The sequence below is a fragment of the Balaenoptera physalus genome (genome assembly GCF_965194825.1).
Source record: "Balaenoptera physalus genome assembly, chromosome: 19".
In the NCBI taxonomy this organism is placed as follows: Eukaryota; Metazoa; Chordata; class Mammalia; order Artiodactyla; family Balaenopteridae; genus Balaenoptera; species Balaenoptera physalus.
The window spans coordinates 51,289,651-51,303,124 of NC_138900.1; the positions used below are offsets into that span (position 1 = coordinate 51,289,651).

General features: G+C 41.3%; 1 protein-coding gene across 2 annotated transcripts; it reads right to left on the reverse strand.

Annotated features, from left to right (window-relative positions):
* Positions 1-3,672: 3,672 nt before the first annotated feature.
* Positions 3,673-12,636, reverse strand: PSMD7 (proteasome 26S subunit, non-ATPase 7). 2 transcript variants are annotated; one of them, XM_082436169.1, is made up of 7 exons: positions 12,442-12,636; positions 10,241-10,332; positions 9,264-9,356; positions 8,481-8,578; positions 7,834-7,914; positions 5,778-5,869; positions 3,673-4,621 (listed from the first exon to the last, which is right to left on the reverse strand). In XM_082436169.1, the coding sequence occupies exons 1-7, from the start codon at positions 12,513-12,515 to the stop codon at positions 4,183-4,185; spliced, it is 969 nt and encodes a 322-aa protein (XP_082292295.1). In that variant the 5' UTR covers positions 12,516-12,636; the 3' UTR covers positions 3,673-4,182. The 2 variants fall into 2 exon arrangements, with proteins under 2 accessions (XP_082292295.1, XP_082292294.1); XM_082436168.1 differs by having other exon boundaries at positions 5,778-5,887; positions 12,442-12,634.
* Positions 12,637-13,474: the final 838 nt, after the last annotated feature.

The window sequence follows — 13,474 nt, forward strand, 5'->3', positions numbered from 1 at the left end:
GGATGTGGTGAGAACATTTAAGAGCTACTCTCTTAGCAACTTTCAAGTGTGTGATACAGTACTGGAGTCTTTATCTGCTGTGGGGTAAGAGGTAGGGATAAAGCCAGGGTTGAAAATGAGGAAGGAGGGGATAATAGATGAACTGAGGATGTTAGTTGGTTATTTTGGTTAAAAGTTTAGCCAAATGATGTTATCATTGATCAGATACTAGCTGTAGCATATAGAGAGATAGACACTGGTGCTAAGTTGCAGAGAAGGAAGACACTTTGTGGACTCTAATAGACATATATGTACGAGAAGAGATCTTGAGCTGGGAAAAGACTTCTTAAATATGATCCACAAAGTGCTAACGATAAGGCAAAAAGTTGGTAGGTTTATCTACATCAAAATAAAGGTTCTCTAACTTCCATATGTGCAGAGACCACCTATTTCTTAAAAACACAGATTACCAGAGATTCTCATGCAGTAGGCAAATTGTATAAATTTACAATGAAATAAATGATATCTGAAAAGGGTAATAAATACTCACTATGCATCATAGCTTAATCATTTTACTATGGTTTACTATCATCTGTGTTCCTGAGGTTATTTTTAGCTCTTGTATCCATATTTAGGTAATAGTATGTAATGTTGTGCTAATATGCATCTTTTCCCGATTCACGTTGGTTTTGAAATCAGCCATGGTGGGAGTATTTACACCAGGGAAATTGGAAAAGGCCAGAAATCAACATCCTTCCTCCTCTCTTTTAGAGACCTGGTTGTTACACATTTACCAGCACTCCACTGGATATGGTCATTAAAGAAATCAGGAGTGGTATCAGTAGTGAGGAAAATCAAAGCATGAACTATCCGAAGGGCAGAGAAAACCTTGTATATTTATTGCCCAAGCAGTAGTATATAGTAGAGTACAGCAGGGGTGAAGGTGTGGCAACTTGACCCAATTTTTTTGCACCCATATGCTCTCCAGATTCCTTCAAAGTCTAGCCGGGATGGTTGCAGCCAGAAGCAGAAATGGTGGGAAGCAACTCTGGGGATGGTTCCCAATTCCATGTTGAACTGGCAATCAAATGATTCTCTTGCCAAGATGAGATTAGTCAATGGTGCCATCTAGTGTTGAAGAACAGATTGGCTCCAAAGAGGAATGCTCAGAGGAAGATTTCTCTTGACTTAGGACTTGGAAACACACTAACTAACGTAGTTTCCTTTTCCTTTCTTTTCCTCTATTTTCTTTCCCTACTTCCATTTCCCTGTTTCCGGAGTCATTTTTCTACCTACTCCCCCGATGGGAATAGCCATTAGTTTTTTTTTGTTTGTTTTTTTTGAAAGATATGAACTCAGTGCTTCTTCCAGGCAAAATAGATAAATGCTGAGAGTTGAAAGGCATAGATACGGAAATCAGCACTTGCCTATATTACGTATAATAATTTGGAATGAATTTGTTTAGGGAGGCTGTAGAGACATTCTCTTGTGGGTCACATAAATCAGATGCTTCTCTACTTTCCCAACACATCCCATATCCTTCCTGTTTCCTGTGTCAGGGGCAGATGGAGTAGTTTGGTTAGCAACCGCAGATTCATTCTCAGGCCTTATTTCTGCTTCATAGATCTTTTCGTGGGAAAATGGTAGAAGAAAAGGCCTGTTCATAACTTCCAAGTGAATAGGATCTTTCATTCTTTTATGAGGACCTGTGTTAATAAGTTCTTTTATTTGAAGTGAAGGTAATTGTGCACGGCTAAGTTCTCATAGCTGGAGGGTCCTCCAGAAACGAGAGTGAGATTCTGGGGTTGCTAATTCCCGCTGGAAAGGTTTACTTTGCATCTGGCACATTGGAGAAGTAATATGGTAGTCCTTCAATGACGATTACTTCCCTTTGTCCCTTTAGTGATTGATGATCTGAGTAAAATGAAAGAACATTTAACTAATTAGTGGGCCCAAAGCTGTTGTTCCACCCTGATAGTATCCATCTTTTCACTAAGGATAACTGACCTCTAAGTTTAGGGATATTTCAGATGTTAGTTATCAGACAGAAAACTAGTAAGGAATAAATGCCCTCCTCTCTGTAACGTGTGTAGCAGGAGCAGCCTGAACTCCCTAAGTCATTGTGGAATGTTTTGAAAATGGAAGGAAGGGAATGTCATAACTCTGGATATGAGGTCCAGAATTGGGATCAGACTTTTTCTAGGATACTTTTTCAATGTGTTCAAAAACAACAGAAGTAGTTTAGAAATCTCAAGACTGCTGAGCTATCCAAACACATGGCTTTATTTTAGGTGAGGGCCATGGGTTTTGCAGTCAAGTGAGCTGCTATTTGTATAAGCAAGACTTCATCAATATTCTTACAAGGCTCACCCCCCTTATATAGGATGGCAGCAATTTTGCCTTAGAAAATGAGCCTACGTGACTCTAGAGGCTACAAATGAATTTTGTTAGAAGTAGGAACTGAAGAGCCTGTTAGGAAGGTAGAAGTCAATGTTGCCACATGTGGCTCAAATTATTAAATATAACAAGGCCTGGGTATTCCCACGTTCTTGTATGCTCAATAAACATTCCAATTTATCAAATGGTGACAAACTTAAAAGCCTGTGGCATTGTCCTGTTAGACCCTGGGAAAGCTTTTTAAGTGCAGATCATACTACTAAAGGTGGATATGATCCTGTGTGGTCTCAAGTTGCCCCCGATCCTACATAAAGGACCCACTCTTTGGGATGACATTCTCCTCCTTCCCGCTGCCTAGCCTCAGAATCATTGCATCCTGGCTCTTTCCTGCCCACCGTGGAGAAAGTTTCCTTTTCTCAGTCTGTTCTAAACATGGCAACCAAATCTCAAAAACTTCAACACACTCCTGTCACTTTAAATGCATCTCATGCATCTCAAGCTTTGAACTATGTATTTTGTATTTCTTTTATTCGGTTAGATGTAACAACCATCTGACTTTTGACTGCTGTAGACAAAACTTGGTTCTCTAGTTTTTTTCCCTTTACTATTTCTTTTTTTTCTCAGAATCTTAATGAACCTTGAAGAGACCACTGATGTGGGTGCGCCTATTTGTGTAGGATAAAAGCTCAGCTCTACATCAGCCCCCAAATTTCAACTAGTTCTTTGGCAGGCAGGTCTGTGGATTAAAAATGGATGCTTCCAGTAACTTTGAGGCATTATAACATTATGAAGTGGTTTATGAGATTCCACTGACTTAGTTTTAGTGCCATTATATTCTTAAATATCTGAACATTGACAGTCCATATGGTGCACTAGAGAACTCTTAGGGAGGTTCTAATTGCTCAAGAAAGGAAATTAATATCCAAGTGACAGCTGTAAGTCAAATGATTAAGTATCTTCAAACTTACTTTGGGGAGACTTTGTTCCATCCCCACTAACCTTGTGGCCTGACGTACTTAGACCTACTGCAATAGTAAGTGAATGTGTCTCTTACAAAAAACTGTTCTAGGGACTTCACAGATGAGGAATCTGAAGCATTAACTAGGACACAGGTCTTCTGGGCTCAGTTGAGAGCTCTCCTCCCTACAGCTGTCTGTTTTTAAAGGAATGAGGTGCTTTCATAAAAGATTCAGTCTAAAATAATTCTTTAAGGCAGCTTCAATTAAAGACTGTCTTGGTTGCTTCTGAAAACAACGGATCACCACACCCAGAGTCAAAAACGACCAGAACACAGACTTAAAAACCAAGCCATTTAATTGTGTCTTCGAAGGTAAACAATATCTTGAGATGGATCCCAAGCCCCGAGAATGCCAGAGCTATGGGTCCAAGAAGTCCCGTGGGGTGGTACTCTCAACAGAGTCCAGAGGGTCAGACCTCAAGGTGTTCTGAGGCAGAGTACTTATGGAATTCGTGCATTCCATTTTGCATTTTTGCAGACTGCCAGAAACAGACCCCAAGAGTCTCTTGAGATGGGGAAAATTCAACTCCTGGTCTTATAGATAAAAGCAGGAAGAGTACTAAAAATGTTACATTTATGTCTCTTCACTTTTCTCACACAGTCTGAAGCCTGAGCTATCACATTCCCAACTCAGAGCAGCCTAAGCTGCAGTTCAGGTACAAGATTAGTCCCTCTATCCAGAGAGCTCTCATCAATACAGCTTTTGCACTTAAAGTGAAAAGAACCCTCTGGCGGCACAATGAGTTAGTTTATAAGATTTTAATTTACAAATTAAAAAGCTACATGTTTTATTTTTTCTCCTTTTTCTCTTCTTTCTTTACATCACTCTTTTCCTTATCTTTCTCTTTGTCATCTTTTCTATCCTTTTTGCTGTCTTCTTTTTCCTGCCCTTCTTTCTTCTCTGCGTCCCGGTTGGCGATCTTGTTGTTGATGAGGTTGTGCAAGGCGACCACGGAACGGATCAGCGAGGCCAAATACACCACCACCATCTGGTCATTGGTCTTCAGGTAAAAGGCCTTGACAAACTCCTGCAGGCTGACATCTGGCAGCAGGTTGAAGACGTCCTGCAGCTGGTAGATGATCTGATGGTTGATGGGCAGCTTGCCTGTGGCCACTTTCTCCAGGTAGCTCCTGATATCCAGAAGCTTGGAATTGAGTCCCTTCAAACCATGGACCTGGTTTGTGATCCGCTGGGAAAGAGTGCCCACTGTAGTGTCTTTGATGTCTCTGTAGGAACCCACAAGAAAGGGCAGGAAAATACATCAGTGTCCTGTACTATCACGCAGATTTTCACATTCTAAGGAAATACTAAGTTTGTGAGGAGGGGCAAGTTTTCCAAAGGAAAATGTTACTTCCCCATTTGATAAAGATTTGAGTAAAATTGCCTTAATCTTGTTTTCATTTGGAGGAATATGTTTTATCTTTCTTATCACAGGGCATTTTTCAAAAGAAAAGAGAGAGCTAAACTGAAATCATTTTCACTAAAAAAACAAAACAAAAAAACCCTCTCTACTTCAAGTTCCCTGTTCCTAAAAAGGGTGGCATTTTCTCCACCTGCATCTATATGATGTTGGGAGAAGCTTTTAAATCAGTCAGCAGTAACTTTTTGAAGTGGAAGGCATCTTATTGTTTGAGAAAATCTATGACCATTTCAAGTAAGTCAGTCAGGGTTATGTAAGCTGAGGATTTAAAAGTAAAACCCCAGGGCTTCCCTGGTGGCACAGTGGTTAAGAATCCGCCTGCCAATGCAGGGGATGTGGGTTCGAGCCCTGGCCCAGGAAGATCCCACATGCCGCGGAGCAACTAAGCCCGTGTGCCACTACTGAGCCTGCGAGCCACAACTACTGAGTCCGTGTGCCACAACTACTGAATCCCACGTGCCTAGAGCCTGTGCTCCGCAACAAGAGAAGCCACGGCAGTGAGAAGCCCACGCACGGCAACAAAGAGTAGTCCCTGCTCACCGCAACGAGAGAAAGCCCACGTGCAACGAGAGAAAGCCCACGTGCAACAATGAAGACCCAATGCAGCCAAAAATAAATAAATAAAATATAAATTTAAATCAATCAATCCATCCATCCATCCATCCCAGTCCAAGATGCAGATTCTCTGCAGAAAACTGGCTAGCTACAGTCATTGAAAAGGAGGTACACTGAAAGAGCACACGTTTGCTTTTAAATAATTCACACATCTGTTCCCGTCACAGCCAGCATTACAGCTTCCAGACAAGGTGTGGTGTCCACAGACTCATAAATCATAACTCAGGACACTTTAGAGATGGCCCAGGACTAGAACCCAGGTCTCCCTATTCCTGATACAGATCTCTTCTTTACACTGAGCAGCGTCTTGGGCTGCTGCTGATTCTGATGCTGTCCTAAAGTCTCACCGTAACAAGTGTTCAACTCCGACTTCCTCAGCTTCCTCTGCTCCAATTTCACTGGTCACGTGCTCAAATGTTTTTGAGGTTGGAGTTCCATCCTGGGAGAGGAGACTTAACTACAGTTATTTACTTACAAACAAATGAACAAACTGGCACATGTTCCTTTTCATGCCTTGATTCTTCTGCTTTAAGCCAAATCACTTCATGGGTGTCATTACTGGCTTTTTCATGGCAAGGGTGGGTAAAGTTTGCTTTGAAAGCTTTCAAAGCACTGTGACTTATAAGCTGAAGTCACAGTGGTCCTGCTCAGGGAGGAGGTGTAGTGGGGAATCATCATTAGTTTATTTCTAAGGAAAATCTTGATATTCTCTCAAGCCTGCAGTAGAGTTGAACATCATCAGGGAAGCCTTGATTCGGCTAAATTTTAAGGACTTATAAGCATTCATTCTAAAATAGGCAATATTCAGAACACCTTTACTTGAGGCAAGCTCATGTCAGAAGATACAGCTTTTAACCATCTGTTGTCCCTTGGGTCAAATGGTCAGAGCACCAAAGCAATGTGGTTAGAATAACTGATTTTCTGGTGACCTGAATTAGTCAAGGAACCCATTAGTGGATGTGGTTTGCTGTATCACTTAGTGACTTCTTGATGGGACTTAGGAGAAACTTTTCTCAGATCTAGTGCCAGAAGAGGCTGTACATCTCCTGTAAAGGCTGTAAAATGTGTGTGAGGCACGACAGCACAGCAGTGAGTGCACAGACTCTGCCAGGCTGCTTAGATTCAAAGCCTGGCTCTGCCATGTGTGATAAGGGAGCAGTGAGATCTTGGGAAAGTCACTTCACTTACACTAAGTGGTATAAACATTAGCTGTTGTTATTTTACCCAAGGACAGTGTGAATCCTGCAAATGGCATCTTCCTCTTGGTTTTGTATGCTAGGATGGTCAGAGCCTTCAACACTCGTGCTGGACTTCGTGGCATGTCTTTTCATGTACTGATTTTCCCTGGCTTCATCTTATTATATGACCCTTACATCCCCTCCATCCTCTATTGAAAGATCTTGTTTCATTGGTGTGTGTGTGTGCGAGTGCGTGCATGCATGTGCATGTGTATGTATAAGCAGCCTCTAATTCCTTTTTGAAAGAGGCAGGGTAAAATTTAACTTATAACAACTATATCAAGACCAGGGATGAAAGTCTTACTGCAACTAGGCAATAAATTTGGATGTAAGCTCTCTGGAAGCAAGGCAAAGAGCAATAGGAGCACAGAGCTCAGTGCAAGGAACACCTGCAGGGAACTAACTTAACAAAGCCTTTTCCAGATTTTAAAACTGAATATATGGATAACCATAAGGAAGAAAGACAGCCTTTAGTCTGTCCGTTCAACTTTGGAAATTCAAGACTGAGCTCTTTGCACACCCTAAGTGCAAATATTTTACACTCAAAACAAAACTCATATACAATTTCACATCAAATCCTATCCTAGAATTTGAGTTCAATTTTCTTGGAAAGAGAGAAAAGCTATTCTGGCAGCTCTTCATGTCCATACCCAAGAAACAAGCTAACAGACCACACAGCTGGTACTGAATGCCATGGAGCTAACTATACAGGTGTCAAATCATACAGATGGGTTTTGCCATCTAGCTCCTGGCAGCTCTTACTCTATTTGAAAACCTAGGATCTAGTCTATAGGGATTGGCTATAGACTAGATAGTTAATATAGTCACTATATAGGTGGGCCAACAGTGGAAACTGCATTAGATTAAGACCAAGCTCACCAGGCTCTGCATTTACTTTGCTGAGAACATCTCTGGGCAATCATTTGACTACTTTTGTCTCAATTTCATTTGTAAAAGGGGACTTTAGATTTCTATGGTCCTATTTCTAAAATTTGGTGACTCAAATTTGGGGGAAAAAGACATAATATCAAACTACTGACAGAAACCAATAACCTTTTCTTTGTTATAAAGTATCTGTTGACTTGAAAATGGAAAAAAAAAAAAAAACCCAGTGGCCCTAAAAGTAGCAAATCTAATCTCCTAGGCTCACAGCAAGATGACTTACATCATGAACTTCTTCCACCGAAATATATGCTTCTGTGGGCAGTCCCAAGTCCTTTGGTTTCACGTCAATGATGACCAATACCTGGCAGAAAAACAAATCTTAGCAAATCACCTCATACTGAGCACATAAGGAATAACTGCAGCCATTCTGATGATTGCTGAAGCTTTTTCATTCATTCAACCAGATATAAGCCAGAATTTTCAGAAAAAAAATAACTTTACATTTCAAATTATCTTATTTGCTCTGCTCTTGAACCCCATCCATTAACAAGCTGAGGGGTAGTATAGTGAGGTTATCAAGCAGAAGGAGATTAGAGTCAAGAAAGCCAGCATTTTAATCCCAGCCCCACACTTAGAAGACCTTACTAACCATTCTGAACCTGTTTTCTCATTGTAAAGAGGATAACAATCTCATACAGTTACTGAGAGGATTAAGGAAGATAACTTCTATACCTAGCACTGAACAGATGTTTAACTTACTAAATACACTGGGTTACCGTATACTACACAAAACACTGCACATTAACACAAGCTTATAGAGAAAAAGTGGTGAAATGATTCGTTATCCACATCCTTCCTAGGATGCTTTTTCTTGAGTTAGCTGGCAACGAATATGAGTCAGGAGTTTTAAAGACGGAGTACACTTACTGAGTTAGGGCAGTATCTTTTCATGAGTTCATTGATGGCGATGTCATTCTTGTGTAGTTTAGGGCCTGTGTGGTACCACCCAACTATTCTTTCTCTGGCTGGGAAGGAAAAATTAGTGGCTTTGAATTGTTACATAAAGATCTATATATTTCCCTCAAAAAGGGTAAGAACTCCAGTAGTTATGTTCTCTAGCTTTTACAGAAATTCCAGACATCTAAACCTTGACATACCTATGAAATCTAAAACTCAAAAACAGGATTCTCAGAAAACAAACAGCAGGGGAAATCTAGAGATATACATATCTCAGACTAGTTTAGGAGACCAGTCATACATGAAACAACTAGAAAACAATTCCAAGGCAATATATAAACGAATTCAAGTTCATGTCGCATAGATTACAACTGTGAGTGTTGTGGGAATAAACATTTCCAAAGCAATGTGGTTGCTGAAATGAAATAAAATGAAAGCGACACATGTAACAGAGATATTTACCCTGGTGGTACTAAAGCTCTAGGGGCAGGTGGATTTTATTTGACCATTCTTTGCTTTTCTGCTGTAGAGGGCTAGCTCTCTCCCCTGAAGCCTAGGTGGTCTAGCTGGCCTTAAATTGCTACTCTAGTTTCTCATTTATTCTACCTCATTCCTCTACTACCACTAGTCTTACTTCAGTCTAGCTAAGTGAAAGGGCCTTTGACATTAAACAAAGAAAAGTGAATATTTAGAAAAGGCATTATGGGCACACATATACCCACACACACACACACGTGCCACAATGCCACCTACCATTGACCTTCTTAAACATTCCATACATGTTTTCCAAATAATCGTGGTCTAAAAACCAGACAGAATCATCTTTGTCATCTTCATCAAAAGGGACTAGAGAGAAAAAAAAAAACAGTTTAGGGTGTTACATAGAACTCTAAGGGCACATATCACAACTGTAGACCCCTAGGCCAGATCTGATCCATGTCTTTGGTTTGTCCAACACAGTATTAAAATTATTTTTGAGTTGCTTTTAGTAAAAACTGGAAGATTTCACATACAAATCGAGACCTCCAGGTTCTCTTGAAAAACTGGAAGACCCAGCAACTGGCTAGAGCCAGACAGAAGCCACCCCCTTTGTAAAGGACACATTCTTCAGTTTGCTAAAAGCTCCATCACTTCCTAATATTCCCGTCTGGCAAATTACATCACTGCCTGATCCTTTTAGACACTGGAGTTAGTGACCTCTAGTCTAGCAGCCATGCCAGGAATTATTTTGTTGTTCTTTATTATTGTTGCTTCAATCATAAAATATATGGATACATTCTTATAAAGATTTATGAAACAGTGTAAAAGATAAGGTCTTTATCTCCCCCTTGCCTACCCATAACCATGGTTAATAGTTTAGTACAGTGGTTGACAAACTACACCCGCTGCCTATTTTAATAGTTTTACTGCAATATACCTATTAGTTTGTCTACATACTGTCTATAGTTGCTTTCCTGCTACATTAGCAGAGCTGAGCAGTTGCAATGGAGACCGTATGGCCTGCAAGTTTTAAATATTTACTATCCAGTTCAGTGTGTAGCCTTTAGCCTCCCTTTTCTATACTTAAGCAATTCTGAAATAGAATTGCTTGGTTATAATAAAAAATGAAGACCACGAAAGTTTCTTTCTTTTTAAAAGTTAACTGACATTTTAACCATACTCAGAAAATGTAAAATTTGCCTATTTATTTTTTAAAAAACTGAGGTATAATTGACAAATTTTTCTTTTACCTGCAAAACTGTTGGATACATCGAGAACTTTCTTTTGCCATGACCCCAAAAGCACACCAACAACACGCTTCTGGTTTCCAACCTTGCCTATTCTGAATGAGAAAACAGAAGGTCAGTCTGGAGGGGCACAGACAGAAGTGGATCAACAATAAGATACCCAACAGGAAATATCAATGGTACAGATACAATTTAGCTTATCTGGGAACTAATCCCACTAAACAAATATAATGGGTTAGGCCTTAATAATTCTAATAAATATAATGGGTAATTCATGAACTTTGGACACTGGCAGTTTCACTGCTGACTGCAAAGAAAGACATGCTTGGAAAAAAATCTCAAACTTTATAGAAATTTAAAATGGAGAAAATGAAAACTCCCCAGATCTTAAGGTTTTAAATGTTATTTGGTGTTTGAAATCACATTTACTTTTATTTTTTCCTCTGCAGCTTACCTTTCTCTTTTAAATTTTCCCCATCTTCTCTGTCCTCAAAAATCTTTTCAGGGATAAAGATGCTAAAGTTGAACCAGTTTTATGGTCCAGCTTGCCAACTCTTCTCTGGAACATCTATGTCAACAAGCCCCAATAGATGTTATAATTCTTTGTACCATTTAGGGGCTCAGAAAATGATTCTGACCCAGAAGCATGTGTGTGCCATTTGTGGTCTCTGAATGGCTTAATTAGGCAGAAGTTGGAAGTGAGCTGGTGACTAATCATACTGGGAGGAGGGCTCAATGAACCAGAAAGACTACTTCAGAATATTTATTTCCATATCAAACCTCCTCAATGATTTTTGTCCTAAGGAACTGCAAGTGTTTCACTTATATCTCATTTCATTGGTCATCATGTAGAATTCTCCTTTAACCACTAACAATTGTAACATACAGAAACAATACAATTCTGTGTTCAAAGCAAAGACAAGAGTCACTGTGAAATGAACTACAATTCCTTAACAGTTACTGGTTTCATACTGATTTAACTGTATTTATCTTAACATATGGTCTGGCAAATTTATAAATGCTTACTATATTTAGGGTTTGGACCAAAGTTAAGGATTCTGTATTCTGGTGGTTCTAATTTTTTGGGAAATCTAAGTTCAAAGGAAACTTCCACACTCATGGGCTTTCTTTTGATCTACAAAAATCCATTCGCGTTTTAAAAAACCCTGCAATTGTCTGACAGAGCAGCTTGCAGTGTCTGCCTTCACTATGCCCTTAACAAGTGTTTGCTGAATTTACTGAACAGAACTGAAAAGATGCTTGCCCTCTTAGCACCTCTAGTATCCTACAGGAGAAAAATACTAATCATTGTACAGTGGGAAAGCTCGCATATCCTGTTAGGCTAAGGGTGCTACAAAGCAATGGAACTGAACTGGGGATCCTAAACCTCACAGGAGTCTTGAGTTTGGTTTTGGCTCTGGTTGAATTGGGAGTTGTACAAAGCAAGTTGCAAGAGGATGGGCACTTAGCAACTATGACTTTACAGCAGATGCTCCCAACTGGGTCTTACAACTTTCCAAGTCAATTAATTATCTTGTAAAATTTATGAACACGTGTAACAGGTCGGGCGGGACGAACAGCTCAAAAACAAGCAAGCGAAGGCAGAAGAAACATCTGTGGGATGTTTTCTTATTCATTAATGCCAACATCTCCAACCAGTCTCATTTTTAAAAGAAAAACTTGACTTTAAAACTTAAAACATCTACGTTTTAAGCTATCGTCAAACCAGAGTCCCACTTGGAAACTTTCACAAGTTAAATTAAAACCACAGTTCTTCCAGGGAGTCCTTCGGAGCGCTGAGAACAGAATTTCGGTGACGGCCTTCAGAGGCAAAAAGTGCGAGTCTGAAGGGCTTTCCTACCAGACACCGAGTCTTTCAGGCGAAAAGGGGCGGACGAGGTGACAGATGGGCACGAGGCCTGGGGATCAGGGGCAAGTGAAGCCTGCCCCCCATACTCTGGCATCGTACGGACTGGGTAAAAGGAACGAGAAGCCCAGTTCCCGGAGTGCCGGCTGGACGGCGGGGGAGACGATGCCGGGTGACTTGGGGCTTCGTGAACGGAGTTGGTCTGGGCCCCTCGGTGACACAGGGCCGCCCCTGGTGCATCTGCGCCCCTGCGGCCGCCGCGCCATCCCCAGCGCGCCGTGACTCAGCAGCAGCGGCGCCACCGGCCCCGGTAGGACGCCCCGTGCCGCCCGCTCACCGATTGAAATGATCCACCACACTGAGCAGCACCAGGGGGTGGACCACCACCTTCTGCACCGCCAGCTCCGGCATCGCGACACACCCCGCCCGCCAGGCCCTGCTGCCCGCGACCCGCAGACACCGACGGCCGGAACAGCAACGATTCCCCGGGATCCTCCAGGCCCGGCTCCTCCCCTTCCGGTTGGGCCGCCGCCGCGCGGCTCCTTCTTCCGCTCCCGGAGTGCCGCGCGCGTCGGGCTCGGATTGTCGCTCCCGCCGCCACCTTGAGGAGGGGAAGTGCCGGGGAAGGCGGGACCCGCCTCGGGTGACTGGCTGCGAGTTTCCCAGGTCATGAAAGCTAACAGGACACTGGAGACTGATAAAGGTTGACCTCCTGGTGTTTGGCCTGTACTGTCACCCGCTGCGGCTTTTCGCCTCAGTGCCTTACTAGCTCACCTCCCCCTCCCCCCCATCTGAAGGCTGGAGAAGATGCTAAGAAAAATGTAAATAGTAATAAGTAATATTTCCACCATTCAGAAAATGTTCACTTTCGCTTCTAGTCAAAATCTTCCAGAATTTCTTGGAGGAACTAACTTTAAATCTCTAGCATTAGGGCATTCCCTTAAAGTAGGTTTGGTAATTTATCTCATCATTTTATTGTCGGGGAATTTCCCCTTAATCTTTACCATGGACACTTAGCAAATAATCAACCTGTCTATATTTTCCCACCTGTCTTTATATTACTTACCATTTAACAAGGGTTAGAAGAATGCAGTTTGTGCCTAGAGTTAGATCATTCAGATTGATTTTAAAGTAAAAACTTACAAAAAGATTGACGAAAAGATGGAAAGCAATAAGGAACTCTGTTTTCATAGTTAGCTGGGAAAGAGAAAAAACAAGACTAAAAGGGGAAATGTAGGAAAAGAGGACTTGAGCTTATTTGCGGAAGAAGGCAAATGACTTAAAATCCATGCAAGTTTAGTTTTCTGTCTGGCTTTAAGTTGCCATTTCTGTAAACAAAAACAGTACTTCAGCAACGTGAATTATTTATT